Here is a 23,983-nt window from a genome sequence, read left to right as displayed (position 1 = left end):
AAAAGCTTTCGATACAGTAAATCATAATGTTCTTTATTTTAAGTTGTCAAACTTAAATTTTTCTGATGATGCAATGAAATGGATGGAGTCCTATCTCACTATGAGAAGACAATGCACCAGAGTTGGGAATAAAATGTCATCATTTAGTAACTGTTCTGTTGGCATCCCGCAAGGCTCAGTCTTAGGCCCTTTGTTATTTAGTCTGTATGTTAACGACCTACCGCTAGCATGTCCTGAAGTTGACATCCAAATGTATGCAGATGACACGGTCATCTTGGCACATGGAAAAGACGGATATGAAGTGGCAACCAAATTAACAGCAGCAATGGCAAAAATTGCCACCTGGCTTTCTGAGTCTTGCTTGACACTTAACATCAGTAAAACTGCCTGTATGTATTTTTATATAAGGAAAAATGGAAATCAGCCAGATGTCACTGTAAATGGGAAAAAAAATCCCGACTGTGTCACATTTTAAATATCTGGGAGTTACTCTTGATTCACAGTTGTCTTTTAAGAAACATATAAAGCAGGTTTGCAATATTGTTAAATTTAATTTAAGAAAATTTAGACACATTTTTATGTACTTCGCCAATGTTTGCTTAGTGTACAGAATAATTAATAATCTGGCTGCACCTTCATTGGAGGAGTTCATATCATTACTCTCCGACAGTAGAAGAACAACCAGGGTGACCAGTAGAGGTCACTGAGCCGTACAGCACAGACGTACTGAGTTTGGCAGATCAGCCTTCTCTATCAGAGCCTCCAATTACTGGAACTCCATACCAAACGGGATCACATACATCAGTTCATTTACTGGTTTTAAATATAAGATAAAATTATGGCTTAAATCTACTCAATCATGTACTTATCAATCATAAATTTCAAAAATTCTTTATTGTCATGTTCTAACATTGCATTGTTGCATCTATTAATATGGAATTTTATTAATATAGAGTTTTAATGTGTTCTAAAGAGTGTGAAACTTTGTTGTTGTTGTTTGAAAGGCTACTTGTGTGATGATGCTTTTATGGCATATTTATATGTGTTTGTTGGATTAACTGTATGTTACTTCTTTCTGTCCGGGGACTACAGATGAAATTTAGCTTGTAGCTAATTCTGGTAAGGCTGGAGGCCATGCACTGTCCCTGTTAAATAAACAAACAAATAAATAAATAAAAATATGCCTTCTATATATGTTCACACATGAACTCCACACTGTGTGCCATAATCTAAAGCAAACATAAAGAGGGATAAGGAGGCAGTGTTTATACTTTTATTTTAAAGGATTTACTCAAAATTCTCCAAATCCACACAAATGTTCAGACAAATGAGCCACAAGAGTGCTAAATGTTTTTTAGAGTTAATTTATTCACATCAAACACTTATCTAAAGAAACAAGACTTCATAAATGTTCAGTCAATGACTTTTCTGTTTATTTCTGCATGTAAGTGAACCTTGATATGCGAACGGGTTTGACTATAGACACACAATATGTATTAGCATTGCTAAGTCGCTCAGATTTGAGAAAAAGGATTCCAAATCACACCGTCTACATAAATAGGAACACTCATACACCTGCTTGTTGGTGAGGCGACAGTGCAATCAGATAAGCACGCTTTACCACCGTGGTGAGCAGAAAGGCACCTCAGAACAGGCTGACCTCGAGCAAACACTACAACAGCAGGAGGACATGGAACGTTCCATCCTGCCGGCCGAGCAGACGAATCCGAGGCGACCAGAGAGCTGAAGATCGCTCAGACGTCAGCGCGTTCGATGTCTGGATAACCGGATGACGGAGCAGAGGTACAGGTGTTCCTATTAAATGGTCACTAAGTGTATATCCTGATAAAAAAGAATTTTTAGGTCTATGGATGAGTGAGTAAAGGTTTTAATTGTGCAATTTTACAGCAATTATAATCGTAAGGTGATTTTAAAAACACAATTGATTTCCTCACACAACCCGAGCAAAGTGCTTCATGTACATTCTGCGTGTTTTACATTATGTTCGAAACACTGCTTAATTAATCATCTGCCCTCGATTAAAAATAAAGAAAGAAACGAAAATAGGACTGTGTATTGATGTTTAGGTCCTCAGAGAAACTGAATGGAGTTAAATGTGCACTGATCAGCACAGAGGTGTAGTTCAACTCCATAACGCCACCTTCAGTCCCGTTACAATCTGGAACTGAAGTAGACTTTGCTTTAAAAAGGCGAAAAATATTTCTTTTAGGGCTAATAAAACAGGCATCATGACACAGTGGTGATCTTCTCGCCTTCTCCTGATTCATCACGTCCGTCTCTCCATGTGACGATTCTTGGTTTAGAGACACTACTGTCAAGCTTTGCTAATACACTTGTCCTGTTAGAAGGTGAAGCTCCGCCCCGTCTAAATGCTTTACATGTTCTCTTCGAGGACGCCCTGCAATTAGCTCCATACATCTTGTCCTCTATCCTGAAGTGTTCATCAGTCCTTGATGAGAAATAATATCTTTGTGATATGATGCTCCCGCCACCATGCTTCACCTTTTTTTATGTATACAGTATCTGTAAATCTGTGCTCTTAATCCAAGTCTTTTTTCAGTTCCAGGATGGACCCTTCCAAAATGCGGAGAAGACAAAATACAGTTTTTGCATTCTTATGCCTTAACTATTGTACAGATATCTGGTGAAGCAAGGAAGGGGTAAATGAGAAAATATGGATTAATCTGGGAAATAGAGAAAATTTTATTCCAATTTACGTATTTCCTCTGTTACGCAGATTATATTTAACTCAAAGTACCTTTAACCAAAAGAAAATAATATAAGACATAAGGGAAGCAGGCAAGAACATAGTGGTTATGAAATTTTTAAAAAGTAAAAAAGAATGACGGCAACACTCTTTTAACACTCCAAGAACCTTTTAAAGGAAATAAACAATGTGAACATTCATTAATTTGGTTTTTAGTTCCTTCATCCTGGAGTCCTAAACCCAGATTAAGCAAAAACAAAGGCTGGAGTAAAGCACGTATTATCTCTGCTGATTGAGAGTTTTGAGGACGGATAGAACCAACAAAAGAAGAAGAAGAAAGATGTTGCATGTGTGCTGGCATGAGGCAGAGGACCAATCTACGTCCGGTATTTCTGGCGGGAGAGTGGAAGGCGGAGGAAGACATGAGTCCATGCAGCCACTCCCACTTCCTGATCCACTTATTTCATCACCTAAGAGAGAGAGACAGAGGGACAGAGGGAGAGAGAGAGACAGAGAGTGATCACAAAAAGAAGGAAAGACGAAAATACAGAAAATAAAAGAGAATATTCACTAAAGCATGTGACGTGAAGTGTCTTACTGGAGTCGTCGTAGTGTGACTGGTAGCCGTTATAAGCACGCTTTAGCGTGTTGATCATCGTCTGGAAGTCTATTAACTCTTCATCAAACACATCCGTGATGTTCCTGGTTAAAAAAAAAAAAAAAAAAAACACAAAGCAAAGTGTATGAAAAGTGTGAAGTAAAAAATGACCTTCACTGCTTTGTGGGATCACGTTATTAGCGCACCAGCTTTGTTTCTCTACGTCCCAACAGTCCGTGTCTTCGACCCGCGCTGCGACGTTTTCATCCTGACACACAAACCCGGGCAGCGACGACCAGAACGACCTAAACTGGGACAGCTTCCCCTTAACGTCTGCCACCTGCAGCAAACAACAACAACAACAAAAGATTTTAAACTGGAATAAATGCAGTTCATCTGTCTCGAGTGGTTTGGACATAAAAAGAGACGGAATGAAGAAGTGGGACGAGGCTGATTTCTTCATAGCGCAGACGGTAAAGCAGAATCACACAGTGACACGGGTTTAAAGGAAACAGTTGACCAATCAAATCACATTTAATACAGATCCATGTGAGGATGGAACCCGGTAGACGTGCACTAGACTCAGGACTGGATCACAGCCACAGTGTTTGGGGTCGGTGAGCATTTGCATGACAATAAAGTTTCCCTACATGTTTCTTTAAAGGTTAAATATTTTCCTGACCGTTTGGGTTTTTGCATCATGTGAAATAACTGGTCATGTCCACAAAAGTACGCAGAAATACAGACGTCGTTGTTTGTGTTGGCGCAGCCCGGCTCGCTAAGAGATAGTTATTGTGGAATTTGCCGAAAACTGTAATTACACAACAGTATGGTTTCGCCCAGAATAAATAAGTAAAAGTACTTAAAAAAACCAGACTTGGTCACATAGAGAGATGTAGGGCGTCCAGCAATCTGTTCTGTGTGTTGTTTTTTTAGTTTGAATAAAAATGCAAGAAAGGACAAAGGGTTGCTAAAATAATATTTGTATATAAACATTAAAACATTGTTTTCTTTTCTCCTGACTCGGATTGCGATTAAGAACTAAATTACTCCAGGCTGTTTTTAATCTGTTTATTTATTTATTTTTTTATTGTTTTAAGATAATCCCAGAGTTAGGATTGAAGTTTAGGACGTAATGTTTTAGCAGTTGATGAAAGTATCAGGTTCAGGGATTATACCTGGGATCAGGTTGAAGATTGGGCATCTTGATTAGTATTAGGGTTACTACCAGGTTTATGTTCATGGTTTAAAGGATTATGCTTAGAGCCAGGATTATGAGTTAAGCACTTTAACATTTAACACGACATTACAATTACGTTTTTATGGGTCAATTTGAAGTAAGAAAATAGATGCTTGAGAGGTAGCGGTGAGGCGACTAATGAGGTGTGCGGCGTGTCGAGTTCGGTTAAACTCGCGCATAAATCATCCACGGAGTGTTAGAAACACTGAAACATTACACGGAGCTAAATATAAATCCGACTGCTGCTTAAAGACGGAGGCAAATGTGCAGTGTGGGTAAGAACACTCTGTCTGTGGAAGTGGTTTACCACCGTCTTTCTGTCTCTCCCACACACACACACACACACACACACACACACACACTTTCCAGCTACAGGAAATCACTTAAGCAACTGAGTCTACGCCTGGACATATGGATCATCGAAATTCCCCCAAAATGACTCGCATTTTTCATTAAACTCGCATTCATTCGTCCATGTAACTTCTCTAGTGTTATCTGTAAGACGTAAACCCTGTACTTGAGTAACAGTAGAGATATCACAGGCAAAATATTACTGAAGTAAAAGCAAAGGGGGCTCCTTCAAATTGACTACAAAAGGAGCTTGTTTTAGCTGATAATAGCCTTTTTATAGTCTCTCTCTCTCTCTCTCTCTCCCTGACTGCTGTTTTTATCGCTGCCTACAACCATCAGTACTTCTGATTTCAAACACCTGCTACATTGTTCGATGTTTCCCAGAGGGAAGACAAATCACACAGTTGTGATAATAATCAGCAGGTGGTGATATTCCCACTTTAAACACTACACACTGCTGCGGTTACTTAATGCAACGCCACGCAGAAATGTGGCGAAGTAAAAAATACTAATATTTGTTGAATGATTCAAATAAAGTACAGATGAGTTCATTATGTCCTTAGTTACCCTTCACATCTGTGTGTAGCATATAAACATTTTATCTACCATTAGCTCTAAATTGTAAAGAGCATATTTAATTTGTTTCAGTTTAATTCTTATTAGCTCTGTAACTAGCTGCGTTAATCATGTTAATGTTCATGTGTCTTGTATTTACCAGCTTTTGAAGGTTTGTGCCAGAAGACTCAGTTGTTATAAATTCGTCAGCAAATTTGCCCGAGACATCGCGGGAAACTCTGCTTTTTTCCAAAAGCTCTGGTTTACCACAACCAAGAAAAACCTGCAATTACACAGAAAAACAGTAAAAGAAAGTAAAACAGGACGTTGCATTCCGGAGTCGCGCAGGTTTTTTTTTTTTTTACGACATTGCAGCTTGTTTATAACATTTATATTAACATATTAAATAGGACATACTTCCTCCGACAGCTCCATGGTTTTCTCTTGCATGGTCATGATGGCGTCTGAAATCTTGACGTCAATCGGTTCCATGACGGACTCGATGTTAAACGGTCCTTCGAGTCTCTCGATCAGCAGCAGCATCGCATCTGGAACGAAAAAGAGATTTCATAAATTAAAAAAAGGAAAAAGAAACAGATCGAAGATTCATGTGCTAGTGTTTTTAAATTGCTCAAACAATGAAACAGAAAAAAAATTGAGAGGTGGTAGTTGTGAATAAAATATATTTTAGCAGTTTCGCTAATCATATTATAAAAATATATTTTTAGAAAAAAATTATTATTAAAACATTAGCAGATTATTCTAAAAATAGACAATAGATCATTTAAAAATACATTTTCAGTAAGATATAGCACTTTGATTCATCTACCCTGACTCCTGAAACACACCTAGCAAATTTATTATTAATAATAATAATAATAATAATAATAATAATACATGTAGCATAATTAATTCTCTCTCTCTACTGTATATATATATATATATATATTCCTTTTTTTTTATTTCTCTTTGTTTTGGTCATCGCTTCCTGACAAAGAAGAGACAAAAAAAATCATTCCATATAAGAAAAAAAATAATAACAGATATTTAAGTTTGTTTTTATTATTATTATTATTTATAATAAGCAAACCTTCTCTTTCACTTCACATCTACTCCTCGATTATATATATATATATATATATATATATATATATATATATATATATGTATATATTCTTATTACTGGAATGAACTTTTGCAATTTCGAGGTGAACGAGGGCGAATCTCGGTGGTTTTTGTCCTGGACAGAAGGACACTTTCCTCGCTCTTGTTCTTTGGTTCCCAATTTATTTTGGTAACATCAAATCTGTCCAAACTGCCTGTAAAGCCACAAAAATGTTTGAGGAAATCCTTCTCTTCCTGGAAACATGCATTTTGCACATTTTTGGGGATTACGTGAACACCACAAAACCATCCGGTACTCATGTGGACAGATTGGTCCTGTGGGCTAAAATATCAACAGCTAACCTGTAACGGTTATTCTTTCTAATTGAACATATTTGATTTGATCATTTCTCAGAATGCAAATTAGATTATTGATAAAAATATACTCTAATAATCACGGGAACCTGCTTGGCTAGTCCGTTGTTAGACAGGGATATACTGTACGTGTGAGACTAGCGCTGTACATAAAAGAGCGCAGTCAGCTGACAGCGGACACGCCTACGCTAATCACACGTTGTCTCTTCCAGGTTGGCTGCGAGATGCTTTTCCGCTCAACACCGTTAGAAAGAGTGATTATTTATAAGTTAGCCTGTCAGTTGACATCAGTCCACCACTGTCCACTCACCACTCTGTCTAAAGTCTACAGACGGTTGTGTGTGAAAAGCCCAGGAGGTCACAGACATCAGGTCTGTTCCACAATTCTCAACATTAACTGAAGCTCTAGTCTTGTATCTGCATTATTTTATGCATTGTTCTGGCTGGTTTTGCATGGAATGTGTGTGTGTGTGTGTGTGTGTGTGTGTGTGTGTGTGTGTGTGTGTGTGTGTGTGTGTGTGTGGTTAAGGGCAGCACAGCTGTAAGCCATTATCCTCAGCCTACAGCTGCTCCCCTGTCCACTTATTCACATTTATTTAACCTCCAAAATAAAATAAAACCAAACCACCGAGGTCACATAAACACTCATTATAAACCCATTTAGGCCCCGTTTCAGCCCGTGGCCTATATAGTGGGCAGGGCGTGCGGTTTGGGACAATGTCCTCGGTGTCCTGCTGATGGTGAGACATTTGTACTGTTGTTTTCATTCAGCTAGCAGTCAGGAGGCTAGGCAGGCTAGCTGTGCTGCTGTGACGTACGGTGATGTCAGGCAAACCCGCGGATTCTTACCGATGTATCGCGTCCAGTCGTCACTGATCCCGAGCTGGCTCCATAAACAGAGCTTCAGGACGTGAAGGCAGTAATCTTTACACGGCTTGGTCTGCGTCACGCCCTGGCAGTACGGGCAGTAAAGCATTTCAGTGACGTTGCTAACGCACTCCGGGCTCATGCTAACCTGAGAGAGACAGAAAATGACACAGAAATCACCGGTTTTAACGCCGCTCCACATCGGCCCAGCGTACATCTGAGTTAGAGCGCTGACTGTAAGTTCAACAGTTTAATAAGATTTTTAGATGCAGCTCACACACACACACACACACACACACATATGTTTTCACTCATTTTAAACACATAACACGTTTAGGATTTGTGTATTTTCTATTGATTCATGAAACAAAGCAGTGAACAATAAAAGCATTTTTAATCAGCATAACTCATCCAGTACAACATAACAATCCATGCTTAGAAGTGTTATTATTCATATTACTCATATTATTCATTGTTATGCCGAATATCAGCATGGCTGTGATGCTTGAGTGTGATATTGCATTTATACAACAGTTCCACAAACACCATTTATTATCAGGAGACTATGATTTGTTTCTATATTTGGTGCCACTCATATCCGTCCACGCCTTGCGGAACTAACTAACTAACCACGACATGCGGAACAGCCGTCCGACAGTTAGCGAGCCACAGCGTGTTGCTTAAAACGACATAATGTTATCAGACGTGTGTTCTTGCTGAAAGTGTTACTGAAATCATGAGTAGCTTGTAGTTTCATTCCTCGCTACATTAATTCGTATCCACAGTATGGGAATCTGTAGATAATAGCCCATTTATAGCATGCAGCTAGACGTCTATTCTTCTAAAGACACACATTAAGGTTAATCATGGGTCAAACTGGTTTAAACTGGTCAGACCTGGTCATAAACAGCATGACCATATACCCGACCATTTGTTTGCTTGTTTTTTAGCATCAAGCCATTCGATCATGTTAATTATACTGCACTTCCCACATGCGATAATAATAAAGATGACAAAAGTGATGTGAATAGCTAAACCAGTAGTTATATGTCAACACTAATCAAAATCACTTTACATCATCACTGGTGTCAGACAACAGTTTTATAAAAAAATATATATTCCCCCACAACAAAGCTAGCTACTTACCGTTATCTTAAACAAATGATATCAAAACACGCAAGAGCAAACTGAGCTAACCTTGGATGCATTGGTAGCTACTCCCTGTCCAAACTCGAGTCCCTGGACGAAGGTTCGAGCGATGACAAACGACCTCGAGACTTGAGCCTTGACCTTTTTGGGGACATCGCCGAAGGGCTTCAGGTCATCCATGTGCTTGTTCACGCACTCCATGTAATCATCATTGATGTTGTACTGTGAATTCAGCAGCTGGAACATGCGCTCCATCAGACGGGTCCAGAAATCGTCCATCGTCTCGTCCAGGTTCACGTTTCCACCAATGTAGTAGAGTTTCAGTTCAGAAAACAGTCTTTGAAAAACGTCAGCGTTTTGGGTGTAAAGATCTCCGTAAGTACGAACAAACATCTCGTTCAGCGATCGCTCGGTATTCTCCAGGAGCTCCAGAAAGAAATCTACCCAGAGGAAAAGGTGACAAGGAGTTAGAACTTTTAGATCCTGTTGGAGTGTGTACGACTACAATTTGCATCGTGTTTAAACAATTTGAGATGATGACCATGTTACAGTTTAACACTAATTAAATTTTATCTATTGTAGTGTTCACAGTCCCAAGATTCTGGTCCAAAGTTCCAGACGTCATCATTAATCTTTTATATATAAGATTATACTCAAGTCTGTTAAATTTCTCCACGACAGAAAATTGTAAAATAAGTAAAATAATAATATCAAACCTCAGTTAGTGTGTCTTATATCATCCCTGTTAATTTTTTTTAAATACTTACTTTATTAATATACATATTATTTAATAAATCACACTGAGACTATAAATTGTATATATTTCTGAGCTATATTAGTAAAACAGTTGTCTGGGATGCATGTATTTATTTTGTTTCCATGTGACCCATTTGGCTTTCCATAATCACAGCTCCACCTTGTGCACTTCAGCATCTGATAGACCAAGAGACACCGGGGCTGTGTTCCAATCAGCTAGTGGTTTCTTGCGAAGAAGTGGACTGCACAGGGTGTTCAGCAAGGTTACAGTAGGAATGCAGACTGTAGTGACCAAAACTACTTTGTTTAAAGGGAATTGTGAACAGGGTAGGGAACAAGTGAACAATGATTCGAGAGCTAAGAGCTAACTAATTTGAAAGAACAGCTCATGAAATAATTTATGTGAGAAATCCAAGATCTTCACAATGGAATATATATATATATATTTTAGCTTGAGCAAAATATAAAGAGTGCGGACGTACCATCAAACCTTTTATATCTGGACTCAAACGTGTTCCTCAGGTCTTCAGTCGCCTCATCCACAAACTTGCCAAACTCGTGTTTACTCCTCTCAATGAAATTCTCCTCCATTTCAGAATTACAGCATGTCGAGTTCTGAGTGCACACTTGCAGGTTGTCACCTGGAATCAAAGGGAAACGATAAAGTCTAACATCCATTAGAAACAGCAGAACATCGATGGAGCTGATTAAAGTAGAATTAAAGAGGAACCTTAGTAAAAACTGTGGGCAATTAATATAGAGAATGATGACAACATAAACTGTGATATTCTGAGACTGTATGTGAACAGTTTTTCCGCAAAATGAGATAACTCCATTTTTATAAGTTTTGTTATTTAAAGTATTGCAAATTGATTGAAAGTATTTTTTTCTGTGATCTTTGAGGCACAAGACTGATTAAAAGCACAAATGCCAAAATATTTTCCCAAACTGGTTTCCGTTATACTAGATTTTTCAATCTATAAATCCAGCTACCGCAGTTTTGGCACATATGAATAAAACAGCCTGCAGTTGTGTTTGTGGTTATTTGAGTACACATTTAGCATCAATTATATGTTGGTTAAGTTTCAATTTAAGTATAAATAAATAAATATATATATATAAATATAAGGCGGCATGGTGGTGTAGTGGTTAGCACTGTCGCCTTGCACCTCCAGGGTCCGGGTTTGATTCCCGTCTCTGAGTGCACAGAGTTTGCATGCTCTCCCCGTGCTTGGTGGGTTTCATTCGGGTACCCCGGTTTCCTCCCAAATTGAAAGATTAGCCTAATTGGTGTTCCCAAATTGCCCGTAGTGTGTGTGTGTACCCTGTGATAAATTGGCACCCTGTCCAGGGTGAACCCCACCTCGTGCCCTAAGTCTCCTGGGATAGGCTCCAGGCCCCCTGCGACCCTGAATACAGGATAAAGCGGTATAGATGGTGAGTGAGTGAGAGTGGCTGCAAATTTTGTGGCACATAAACTATTATTTATTACAAGTGAGATTCAAAAAGTTTTGAGATTTGCGCATGACAGGTCCGACCGATTCGCCGTACGTCCTCTCTCAGAAGCCTTAAAACCTGGAAGCAGAATTCATTATGGATAATTCTCGATGCAGAATGCCACGTAAGTTGAAAAAGACGATGAGCTTGCATTTCATCCTAAGGATACAGTAGCTCTGGTGCATACTGGGAAATATTTTTGGCGTACCAGAAATATTTTGTGTGGTTTACATTCTGTGGCATTGTCTGAATTTCACACTCGCAATCTCCCAAGAGTTGGGCAAAGAGTTTTCTGTTGCGCCATTCAAAATTATATTCCGGTATTGAACTGTAGTTATACTGTTAGTTTTAAACTGACATTATGTGAACCATATGCGTAACATGTTTGTTTGTTTGTAACTGTTTAAGCTTGTATTAATATTAATTCTAGCTAGTTTCAGCTGGGATTACTTCTCTCTCCTCTCCGTGTACCATGTCTCAGGTTATCATATAGCACTGGAGTCTACAGTGCAGCACCATAGTCACTTTTATACCCACAAGTCCAGTTCAAAATAAACAAAATCTACCCAGCATGTTGGTCAAAATCCTAACCCAACCTCAGTGGGGTAAAACAACCCATGATGGGGACTTTGAGATTCCAAAAGGACCCAAACAGGGTTATTTTTACCCCAGCTATATATACGTTGTAGGCTGTTCAGCTGATCCATGATGATCTTGTTGTGGCTATGTGGAAACATCACTCGAGGTGCTAGCTTTAAATATTACATGGAGCTAAAGACAGTGTACTAAATCTAAAGCTAATTTAAGTCCACTCATGTCTGCCAAAGATGCTTCGGAGCCTGACCTCCCAATAATTAGCAGCATGGTTTGTTGTTGGATGTTGTTGTAACGGGCGTCCATACGCTAAATTTGGCTGTTCTCAAGACAGTAATTTCTAAGCATATCGAGCTGACTCATGTTCAGTAACCGCTTTATCCTCCTGTCAGGGTCGCGGTGGACCTGGAGCCTGTCCCGGGAACACTGGGCATGAGGCAGGGATACACCCCAGATGAGACGCCAGGCCATCGCAGGGCACACACACTCACACACACACACACACACACCTAGGGGCAGTTTGTCCTAGCTGATCCCTCTGATGGAATGTTCTCCATGCACAGACCCTGAGGGTGAGAGGTGGCAACGCCGCACCGTCTCCCTGCGCGGTAAATAATAGACTGGTCATGATATGGTGAAAGCTTTAAACATGGGATATCCGGGGTTTAATATGGTGAAATTATCATTATAAAATGTTTCCCCTCTGTCTACATCGAGCCTGGTTAACAGAGAATACTTGAGGTTTTGGTTTTGTTTTTAACAGAATGGTGCTGGTTGGTGACTGAATCTGTTTCCAGAACCATCCCAAAGATTTTTATTCCCATTTAAATAAAACATGCTATCTCTACGTGTGTAAGCATTATGATTCTCGCTTGGTAATAATTTGGGGAATCCAGTGTGTAATTTGTTGTGGCAAAACCTTGAATGCATTAAGTAAATGTACAGATCTGAAGATCAAGGAGATTGTAAATTTAAAAAAGAGTTTTATTTTTGTTCGCTTTTTTGGTTAGATGATGATACGTTTCAGTCAAAATGCCTTGTTTTTTGGCATAGCTGTTTAATTTTTTTTTTTTTTAAACGTGTTCATACTCTGAAACAGTTTTCAGCCACCGTGGCCATTTAAATGCAGATGAGATTTAAACTTTCAGGGAATTAAACTTAGTGATTCCCGTTAGCTAAGAGTCGGCTCTGTCGTTACATGACACGAATGAACCTCATCTGATATTCCAAGTATAGAGTTTAAAGGTCCTACACATTAATATCCTCTTTCACATGTGAGTACAGGTTTTAGGCCCCCCCCCAGAGTGTGTGTGTGTGTGTGTGTGTGTGTGTGTGTGTGTGTGTGTGTGTGTGTGTGTGTGTGTGTGCTGTTTCAGTGTCTATGTGGATGAGTGTCCCCTCCAGGGAACAGCAACACTAAGCAACAAGCTGGGAGAGATGCCTTTCATATATGAGGTCACATTAGCGGAGATTCTAATTGGTTAGTTTAACATCCAGCCAATACAATTAGAATTGGAACAGACAGAAGAGAAAGTTTTTATCTCATGTTTTTTGTTTGAATTTACACACGCTGGAGACCCGGATGAAGATGAAGCATGTTTTGGAGTTAATAGCATAGATACATCCTACAGACTTGTAATGGTTATGTGATCTATACATTTCAGCACAACTTTAACCAATCAGAGTGCATTTAATACATGAGGTGGAAAATTGTTGTTATGAAAATTGTAAACCTAAATTCAACATTTGAAAATTAAAAACATTTTATTTTTTTGTTAAAATCTTTTCGTGCTGCCCACCTGCAGTACCCTTACAGCCCACTAGGAGCACATTTTGTCCAAACCAGTTCTGCGACTGGCTCACCCTTGAGTGTACTTAATGTGATCCAAGCTGTACGTTGTGGTGTAGTTGTGCACCAGGGTGACCCATGTGAACAGCACTAGACTTAGAGTACTGCCCTGTGGGACACCGTTGTTTGAATCATTTATCCTAAGATTAGACTGAATTATCCGTACTTATTATTATGTTTAATTATTATTATGATTATTGTGTGCATAATTAAATGTTTTTTTCTACATATCCCAGTTAGGAGGCTGGGGTCAGAGCTCAATGTCAGCCTGGATACAGCACCCCCTGGAGCAGATGGGGTTAAGGGCCTTGCTAAAAAGTTAAACAAAACCTCCAACCTTCTGATTAGTAACCCAGAGCCATAACCTTTTGAGCCCATGAGATGCTCACGCCGAGTCTCGCTAACTGACTGAGGTCTCCAGGTTAAGATCCACTAACTGACTGAGGTGTTCAGTTCCCTTAACGGATATAAAAATATATAAAATATGCACTATGATATTGCAGGTAGGTTTAACAAAAATTGTGCAATAAATAAGCCAGTCGTATAAGGAAATAACATCAATCTGCTGTGACATGGCCCAGAACTTCCACAAATGGGACAAAAGAAACAGCCGGCTATACATAATCAATGCTAAAGGTCAAAGAGGTGAACACAGTAATGGATATAGGACTTGATCACCCAGGACATGATGCAAAAGCAGCACTCGTGGCTCTGGGAACTCCAGAAGGGAATTCATAACTTTATGCCTCTGTCTGTAAATGACTGGTGTCAGGGTTATTGGATGGGAGTCACTGATATGATGATACAGCATGCACAGCCTGTGCCTCAGCCCTCGCACCTTATGACCTGGACGCCCTGCCATATAGTCTGTGTATCTCTGGTGTCGGGGACCAGATGCTGGTTGGCCCTGTTGTCCAGAGAGCTGCCATGTCACCCGATCTGACTGCAGCGTCACGGGTTTCCAGCAGCACACATGCCTCTGCCAACAGCCACCATTCATGATATGGATGATATGGAAGGTCGTATTAAATGGATGCTGATATAACTGAATTCCTCCAAGGTGATGGAATCAAGGCGGGTAAAAGCCACCATAAATACACACATTCCAATGACCAAGAAGTCCTGAGATGCTGAGATGGCACCTTCAGGCAAGGTTCTCACCTCTTGCTAAACCGGTTTGGAAATTGATGCACCGGTGTGCTGGATGCTGGCTGCAGTTTAGCAAAGCTCTATTCTATGGCTTAAAGATTAATAAAATATATAATATATATATAAAGAGAGAGAGGGATTACAGGGTCAGTCTTCCATGGGTGTCAGGATGGCTGACTGGTCTAAGGTGCCAGAGTCAAAGTTCAGACCTTAACTCATTAAAAGATAGATACTGGTCTCCAAATGGGGGTGTGGGTTCAAATCCCACTTCTGACATGATATATATAATAACATCTACTGCAAATCTTTCTAAATGGAAATCATTTTTTGTACTTTTAATACTTTACATGTCTACATATCATATTTACAATGATTTACAATTTAAGAAATTAAATATCTGTACATATATATATATATATCATTTAAAAAAAAGATCATGTAAAGTACTAGATATACAAAAAATTATTTCCATTTAAAAAAATTTGCAGTATATTTTTTCCTTCTAAATATAAATATACTGACTTTGAGAAAGAAAAAGAAACAACACAACCCGATTTCATCTCTTTTCAATCTTATAAGCAATTAAGAAAATCACATAAATATCATAATTAATGTATTAATCTGAGGTTGAGATAGACCTTGTGCTGTGATGTGATTGTTTGTGACATGGGCAGCGCTTTAAGTCTTCTTCTAGGTTACGCTGGTTAAGTTTCAAGAAACGAGGGAAAGAAAATTATTAAATAAAGACGACACAGGAAAACTCTGACTTATTGTTAGGGACAGTACATAATTAATGCACTACACGATCATTTTACATGTAACATTAACAAATATTTATACCTGTATATATACATTGTAATTCCAGAATCTTTTGGACTTTCAGGAAGTTTGAGACGCCAGTTATCGGCGAGACCTCATCAGTCGGGTCATGTTAGGGTTAGAAATAGTAATGCTGATTTGGATACGTTTCCATACGACAGTATATTTTCGACAGTCTGCCATGCTTTTCTAATGTCTGTGTTAACTTTAAACACAGTTTTGCGCTGGCCTTTAACATTTAGGCTCATTTACATACTGTATGTCCAAAATTATGACTTAATAAAGTATGTTTACATGGTAACTTAAATATTGTAGTTTTGTACCACAATACTACAAGTTAAAGTCCGTGTACGTTCCACGAAATCTAAGCCTAAAAATAAACGGATTAAAAACAGGCTTTTAACATTAAAAAAGTGCATAATTGTTCTAAATATAGTTTTCTGTAAGTGAATGTTTATGTAGAACATGTGAAAGGAGTCTCCAGTGTCAGTGCTTTGGGACTGCGTGTGTATCTGACATCAGTACAGTAGCAGTCATAGTCCACACACATTATACTCTGTCGAAGAACTTCACTATATAGATACAGAAGCAACTCCTGTGACTATGTTCATTCCATTAAACACACACCATCATCACCTTTCCTGTGGAATTATTCACTAAGGTTTAACTATTTATCTATATTTCATCCCTATTTTTCAAAATGTTGCCATATTTTATCACAGAAACAAGCTTTAAACAACTTTAGCATTTTCCAGGATGACTACATCTTAAAATCCATACAAAAGACAATTAAAAGCTCCATGGTTACGGACACTACAGATTTTTTTTTAATTATTATTATTATTTTTAACACTTTCACCAAAAAACAATTTAAGCAACAGTTTAACAGGTCATATGCTTCTAGAAACTTACAACAATGTAAGAATCAATACTCATAAAGAAATATACATAATTTGCATTATAAATGATTATTGTTTAAAGCGAGATAGTACAATGAAACAATAAAATCATCTCTCCAAAACGGCTGAAGTTAGCAACTTGAAATTTGGCCGGCCAGTTGTGTTACCATCCTAACACACAGACAGTGTTTGTTGGACTTATGATTCTCAGAATGCAGAATAGAACTTGTTCATAGCAACATCATTTTAAAATAAGTAATTATTCTTATTTAAACAGACTTAAAATAAGGAGACGAACTGCCTGTCCCCCCTGTGCACCGAGACAGTCACACAAAGCACCTGAAGCAACAAATAAAGTGATTTATAATAAATCTTTTACTTTTTATTAAATTTCTTAAAAAATTATAAAAAAAAAAAGGGGGAGAAATGTTTTACACTATCAGCACAGTTCTGGATGAGAGATACAAGTGTGTGATGTTGTACTTGAGAGTTTGTTATTACTGTAACTGTAAAGTTTGTATATCTATAAGTCTTTAGATCTTTATTGATTGATGGACCTGCTCTCCTTATTGAGTGTAACGTGTTGGTGCCACAGGAACAGAGAGATCCTTAAGTCTCTGATGTGAGTGTGTGTGTGTGTGTGTGCGTGCTCCTTACCCGCGCTGTTATTCCCCGAGCTGAAGCCCATCTCCCGGTACACCCGTCTCACCGCGCTGCAGCCCGCGCTCGCGCTCTCCTCGGCGCACGCGAGCGCACAGAGCGCGCACAGGAGCAGGGCAGCGGCGGCGCGCGCGGGGACCATCGTGCACCCGCCTTATTACTGAGAGCAAAGAAACCGGGGAGAATGTTTATAACTCTTATTATAACGGAGAATAGTAACAGTATCATCCAGCTCCACTTCCGGGTTCAGCGGGCACCGTCATCATCATCACCATTATAATGATTAGAAGTATTATAATAATCACAGACACGCGCGCGCGACGGGTCTCGAGCTGTGTTTGTTCGCGCGCGCAGGTCCAGAGTGAAGCAGCAGCAGCGGGCTCGGTGTGTGTGTGTGTGTGTGTGAGGGCGGGGACACGGCAGTGAGACAGCGGGAGCGGGAGACAGACCGGGGTGTCTCACTGCGCTCAGGAGGATCCTGTGATCTAAACACTTGATTATCCTCCTGTGTTACATCATTAACACACACACACACACACACACACACAGGTGCGCCTCAGTAAATCATATCATTATTTCAGTAATTAAAAACAAAATAAAAACTCATATATTATATAGATTGATTACACACAGACTGATATATTTAAAGTTTTCATGTTTATTTCTTACAGCTAATTAAAACCCCAAATTCACTATTCAAACATTTAGAGGTATTACTGAATCTCAATATTAGCATCTCAATATTACTTAAGTCCAAAAAAAAAAAAAAGTTTGAGGTCATGCATCCAGTTCTTTTGTTACTGGAGCATGATTGATTTAAAATAAAAAAAAAAAAAAAAAAAAAAATACAGTGAAACCTCGGATTACGAGCTTAATTCGTTCCGGAAGTGGGCTCGTATTCCAAAACACTCGTAAACCAAATTTAATTTTCCCATAAGAAATAATGGAAACTTAAATTATTCGTTCTACAGCCCAAAAAAATAAATACATAAATATAATTAATACAAAATATGAAGTAAAAATAAAACAAATTAACCTGTACTTTACCTTAAAAAAATTTAAAATGAAACCCCGACAGATAAGGGTTTTCGTTTGTGCATGCAGTGTATGTGTGTAAAATGTGCGCGCGCGCGCGCGCACACACATTAACGGATAGACCGTTTTTAAAACCATTTAAAAATTAGCAAGGAACATTCCTAGTCACACTCACGTAAGCGCATACTAACAGGATCACTGCTGTAAGTAAAACAACAACAACAAAAAACAAATTAAACAGCTCCTCACCTTTGAAAACATTCGCGACAGAGAGAAGTTTGTGTGTTTATTTGGCAACCTGGGAGGAGGGGGGGATGAAGAGGGGCTCGCTCGCGTTTACGGTCCCCTTCTCTCAGGTTGCCAAACAAACACACAAACTCTCTGCCTTATACAGACACAAACACACACACACACACACGCGCGCGCGCACTCAAAAACACTGCAGGCTCTAAGACCCAGCTCTTCAAAGGTGAGGAGCTGTTTAATTTTTGTTGTTGTTCTTGTTGTTGTTGTTGTTTTACTTTACAGTAGTGATCCCGTTAGTATGCACTCACGCGAGTGTGACTAGCGATGTTCCTTGCTAATTTTTAAACGGTTTTAAAAACGGTCTCTCCGTTAATGTGTGTGTGTGTGTGTGTGTGCGCGCGCACACGCACATCTCACACACACACACACACACACAGCGCGTGTGTGTATTCACCCAGCAGGAGAGACGATTACCTACAATTCTGCTGCAAGAGAGAGAAAACCGTTGGCTCACTTGTGATGACGTAACGCTTGTTGTTAAAACAAGAAGCGCATGCGTGAAACATGATACTCGGTGCTCGTTAACTAAGACAATGCTCGTTTTTCAAGTAAAAATTTATTAAAAATTGTTGCTCGTCTTGCAAAACACTCGTAAACCACGTTACTCGTAATCCGAGGTTCCACTGTATATATATATATATATATAATAATTATATATAATATATATAATATATATATAATATATAATTAATAATGGAGGCCAGTGGTGAACATTGTATTTATCCATATTTCACGACCGTGGTATGACATTCAGTTTTCACACATGCATTCACAAACTACAATTTGGGGCCAAATCTGCATGTCTTTGAACTGTGGGAGGAAACCGGAGTACCCGGAGGAAACCCACCAAGCACGGGGAGAACATGCACACACACATAGACCCAGAGGCGGTAATTGAATTTACGGTACCTTACATGTTAAGTGTACAATTGCACCAGGAATATCATAGCAGACGTCTATCATTACACCAGTAACTACATGGAATAGTAGTATAATCGATCCTGCACCCTGAAGGTGCCAGACGACAGTGCTAACCACTAAACCACCGTGCCGCCAATAACTTACCACTTTTTGTGTAACCCACTGGATAGTAGCTATGATGTTCAGCCTGTTTGCTATGGTGTTTCTACACAGCATTTCTGGTTGTTTCTTGATGCTCTTGGGCTATTCTGTGTGATTACTAGTGTAATGATAGAAATCTGCTGTAATATTCCAGGTTATTGCTAGGGTATTTATAGGCAGTTGCTATGCCGGCAATGTGCATTTAAAATGTGCATTTAAAATGTAAGTTACTGTAAATTACTGAGTGACAGGTAAGATACTGTAATTGACTGAACTTGTAAAGTACTGAAAAATACCTAGCAACCTGTAAGGTTCAGTAAAGTTCTCTTAAGGGGAAAAGCAGCTAGACCGTTGAGAGGTGACCTGGTCTAATGAAACAGGTGGATAGCCACAACTGCATGCACAGTGGAAAGGTGGAAGACTGACGTAAAGCTGTGTGCTAATGCTCTCCACAATTTTCGCTCTAAAACCTTCCGTCCTGGCATTCATGTCGATGTTATCTTATATACAATATCCTATGAAAATATACTGTACGATAATGTTAGTGTATATAATAGATACTGGAGCATATGTGTTTTGTCATACATACATTTCCACATTAAGGCTGCTCTGCATTTTACTTATTAGTGTTATTCATTATTGTCTTTTTATTATTATTATTAGTTGTTGTAACTTAAATGCCTTATTTATGTTCTTTTAATATATTTCGTAGCATTCTGTTCTTGACATTGCACTAGTAACTTCTGGTCAGTTCTCACATTACCCTGTGTATACTGACTGTATGTAAGATATACAGTGTGCAATCACATCTACAACCTGTCTTTGTGTTACTGTCTCTACTGCTGCTGGATATCTGGATTTTCTTTCTGGAACAATAAGGCACCTAGCTAATTATCTATCCATCCAACTATAACCCGAATTTCAGAATTTTTTAATTTTATGCACAAAATGAGTTTTTTTTTTCATTTCAAGTTTGATGCCTTGATGCTTCGGGATAGGGGCCTGATTACCATGGTGTAGCAACTCCTCTTTGTTTATAAACAGTTTAAAGATGTCTGGGCATTAAGACTATGAGTTTCTGGAGTATTGGTGTTGGAATTTGGTCCCATTCCTGCCTGATATAGGTTTCCAGCTGAGCTCCCTGAAATAGACGTTGTCTAAAACCTTTATATATCTTTCAGCATTCTAACACTTTTCCACTTTGAAACAGTCAATTTCATATGAGCCTTGGTTTACAGGACACAGGACCAGGTTCACGCATGGCTTTCTTTTTGCATGATAGAGATTTAGTTGGCATCTACAGATGGCACGGCGGATTGTGTTTACTGACACTGGTTTCTGGATGTATTCCTGGGCCCATTTAGTAACGTCAATGACACAATCATGAGTCCAACAAAGGTCTTCGGCCTTGTCTCTAACGCACAGAGTTTTCCACAGTTTCTCTAAACTTTTTGTTGATATCAGATGCACTGTAGATGATGAGATTTGCAAAGCCTTTGCAATTTGTCGTTAAGGAATTTTGTTTTTAAAATATTCCACAATCTTTTAACGCACTTTTTCGCATATTGGTGAGCCTCTGTCCTTCTTTTCTTCTGAGAGACTCTGCCTCTCTAAGCCATCCCTTTTATAGCTAATCATGTTACAGACCTGATGCTAGATGTTCTCTTAGCTGAATCTTTTCAAAATGTGTTGCTTTTTCAGCCCCTTTTTGCCCCGCCCCAACTTCTTTAAGACCTGTGGCAGGCATAAAATTTCCCAGTTTAAATATTTGTTATGTTGTTCTTGTTTTATTGCAAATAAAATGTTGGCAATCGTGATTTGAAAGTCTTTCATTTAAATATATTAAACATACCAACTTTTCCAGAATTCGGTTGTATGTATCTACGACATTAAAACATCATAGCTGCAGAAATGTGGTGTTTGAAGTGAAATATAACTGTTATTTGATGCAGAAAGTTATTTTATCTGTAAAGTGAGCAAAATACCCTGCAAAGCTTTGATGTATTATAGTTACTTTTCCACAAGCGCTTGACTCTCAAGGTGTTCAAGGTGTGCTATGCTGGTCTAAGGCACCAGTCTCATGGGTCAGACCTTTACTCCGTTCAAATCGGGAATCTGGACTCTGAATAGACGTCATGCCTGACATGAGGAATGTTTTTTTTTTAAGGGTAAATCAGCTTGGCCATTGGGCAGTTTTCCTGGCATTCATGTCGATGTTACTTTGCCACATACCAACTACCCTAAACATGTTGCAGAGCATGGACACCTCTTCATGGTAACATTGTCCCTAACTGCAGTGCCTTCTCTTTCAGTAGGATACTGCGTCCTGCCACACAACAAAGTTTGTTAAGGAATGGTACAGTATGAGAAACATGACAAAGATCTCATGTGTTGCCTTGGCTTACCAATTCCCCAGATCTGTCAGATCTCCATCCAACTGAGCATCTGTGGGATGTGCTGGAAAACCAAGTCTAATTCATGGAGAAGGCTGCTCCTTTTTTCCTTGTCCACAGTGTCTTGTACATCTTTCGTATGCATTGGGATGTATCATCAGTCATGTTTATAGAATCACTGAAGGTTTCAAGCCTTTAATATTAGACCTCCTCAGCCCAGTGACCCAACCCTGCCTGAGCAAATCCTGTTTTGCACCCCATGTACCACTGTCTACAGATAGGCTACTTCACTTAAATGCCCATAGTTTCTTGTTCCACTGATTCGGATATGAACTTTTTTGTTTGACCATCCTTGTTTGGCTGAGCACGTTAAATACTTTCTGAAATAAAGTTTTGACTCTCCTGTGTGAGAGACGTCCCTCCACAGCTCTAGCAAAGTTCCACCGGTTCCTGTTACTTGCTAGTTTAGCCAACTGCAGAGGTGCTTAAACTGCAAGCAAGAAAATTCCCAAATTGAATTTTATAATAATACACATTAGCCTATAATAAAATATAATAACCTTAGTGTTTATACATTGATATTCATAAGGGATTAAAACAGCATTGCTAGCTAAGCTTAATTCAGGTGATTTTGCTTGATAACTCTCCAAACCATGGCTACTATCATCTTCATATGAGAGTTATTACTATCAGAGACATATTGTATACTCTGTTCGACCTTAGGTTCAAGGGTTAGACCTTTCCCCTGTGAAAAGGAGGATTCTGGTCTCTGGATAGAGGTATGGGTTTGAATCGCACTTCTGACATATAATCCCACATCTAATATAGGATGTTTTTAAAGGAGAAAAACAGCTTGACTACTGACCAGTGGCAGAAGGTGGCCGGGGCCAATTTTTACTGAGCATCTCAGGGTAGGAAATCGCTCCTAAGTAGCCAAAATTTCTCAGTGATGCAATTTTGGTCCTACTTTTAGGAGTAGGAGCAAGAGCAATTTATCAACAATTTATCTGGAGGTGTCCTAACTGGTTAAGAGTAGTGAGGAAATGCTATTCAGGCAGAGACACACAAGGAGGAGAGGCGTTGACATGGAGCTTATAAAAAAAAAATTAGACAATTTTTTTTATCATTGCATGCTTTATGTAACTGGTACATTAATAAACATGGCGTATGTTGTCTCTGCAGGTTACTGATACAGTAAGTTTTTTTTAGTAACAGTGAAGATGCAGCTTTGAAACAGTGCCACAGCCGACAGTGTCAGAAATAATAAATTAAACTCTGCTCTTACAGTATCACAGATCATAAATTTATCCTCCATGCACCGAGAAATCAATGAATAATAAGCTGCATTACAAGTTGTGGGCATCATCCATGGCACACACATTAAATAATCATATTTATATACACATTTTATAGACTTACATTAATTGAGTGTACACAACTGTTTATTTTAGATTCTCCGTTATAAACAGCACTTCATTATTTCATTAACATCTGCGTATCCCCGTGTTTTAAAGTCCTCATGACTTGTCTTCATGGTAATGTTGTCCCTATCTGCAGTGCGCTCTTTCAGTAGGATACTGCACCCTGCCACACAAACAAATTTAATGAGAGTTGGCGAGGAACATGACAAAGTTTTCAGGGTGTTGCCTTGAGTTTCTGATTTCCCAGATCTCCAAGATATTCATCTGATTGAGTTCAGTTCCTGGTTCTTGCTAAAGTTCAGTCAACTGCAGAACTCCTTAAACTTAATCACTCATCATCGTCTATACTGCTTTATCCTAGGTGTCAGGAGGGCAGAGAGGTCTAAGGCCCCAGACTCATGGTTCAGCCCTTTCCCCTGTGTAAAGAGGGATTCTGGTGGCGAATGGTGGCATGGGTTTAAATCAAATCCCACTTCTGACATGTAGGACCCTTTTTATCATTAGTCATGTTCCTAGAATCATTGAAAGTGTCAAGCTGTAAAAATTAGACCCCTTCACCCCAGTGACCCAGTGATC

The 23,983-nt window shown here is 39.0% G+C and overlaps 1 protein-coding gene across 1 annotated transcript; it reads right to left on the bottom strand.

Moving 5' to 3' along the window:
- Positions 1 to 1,348: 1,348 nt before the first annotated feature.
- Positions 1,349 to 17,529, bottom strand: LOC128523797 (glypican-6-like). The gene is made up of 9 exons (XM_053495934.1): positions 17,188 to 17,529; positions 10,206 to 10,364; positions 9,016 to 9,407; positions 7,801 to 7,966; positions 5,890 to 6,020; positions 5,633 to 5,755; positions 3,533 to 3,666; positions 3,327 to 3,430; positions 1,349 to 3,198 (listed from the first exon to the last, which is right to left on the bottom strand). The coding sequence occupies exons 1-9, from the start codon at positions 17,330 to 17,332 to the stop codon at positions 3,008 to 3,010; spliced, it is 1,545 nt and encodes a 514-aa protein (XP_053351909.1). The 5' UTR covers positions 17,333 to 17,529; the 3' UTR covers positions 1,349 to 3,007.
- Between the last annotated feature and the right edge of the window lie 6,454 nt (positions 17,530 to 23,983).

The sequence above is a fragment of the Clarias gariepinus genome, chromosome 5 (assembly GCF_024256425.1).
Source record: "Clarias gariepinus isolate MV-2021 ecotype Netherlands chromosome 5, CGAR_prim_01v2, whole genome shotgun sequence".
NCBI classification, from domain to species: Eukaryota; Metazoa; Chordata; class Actinopteri; order Siluriformes; family Clariidae; genus Clarias; species Clarias gariepinus.
This window is presented reverse-complemented; position numbering and strand designations above follow the sequence as displayed.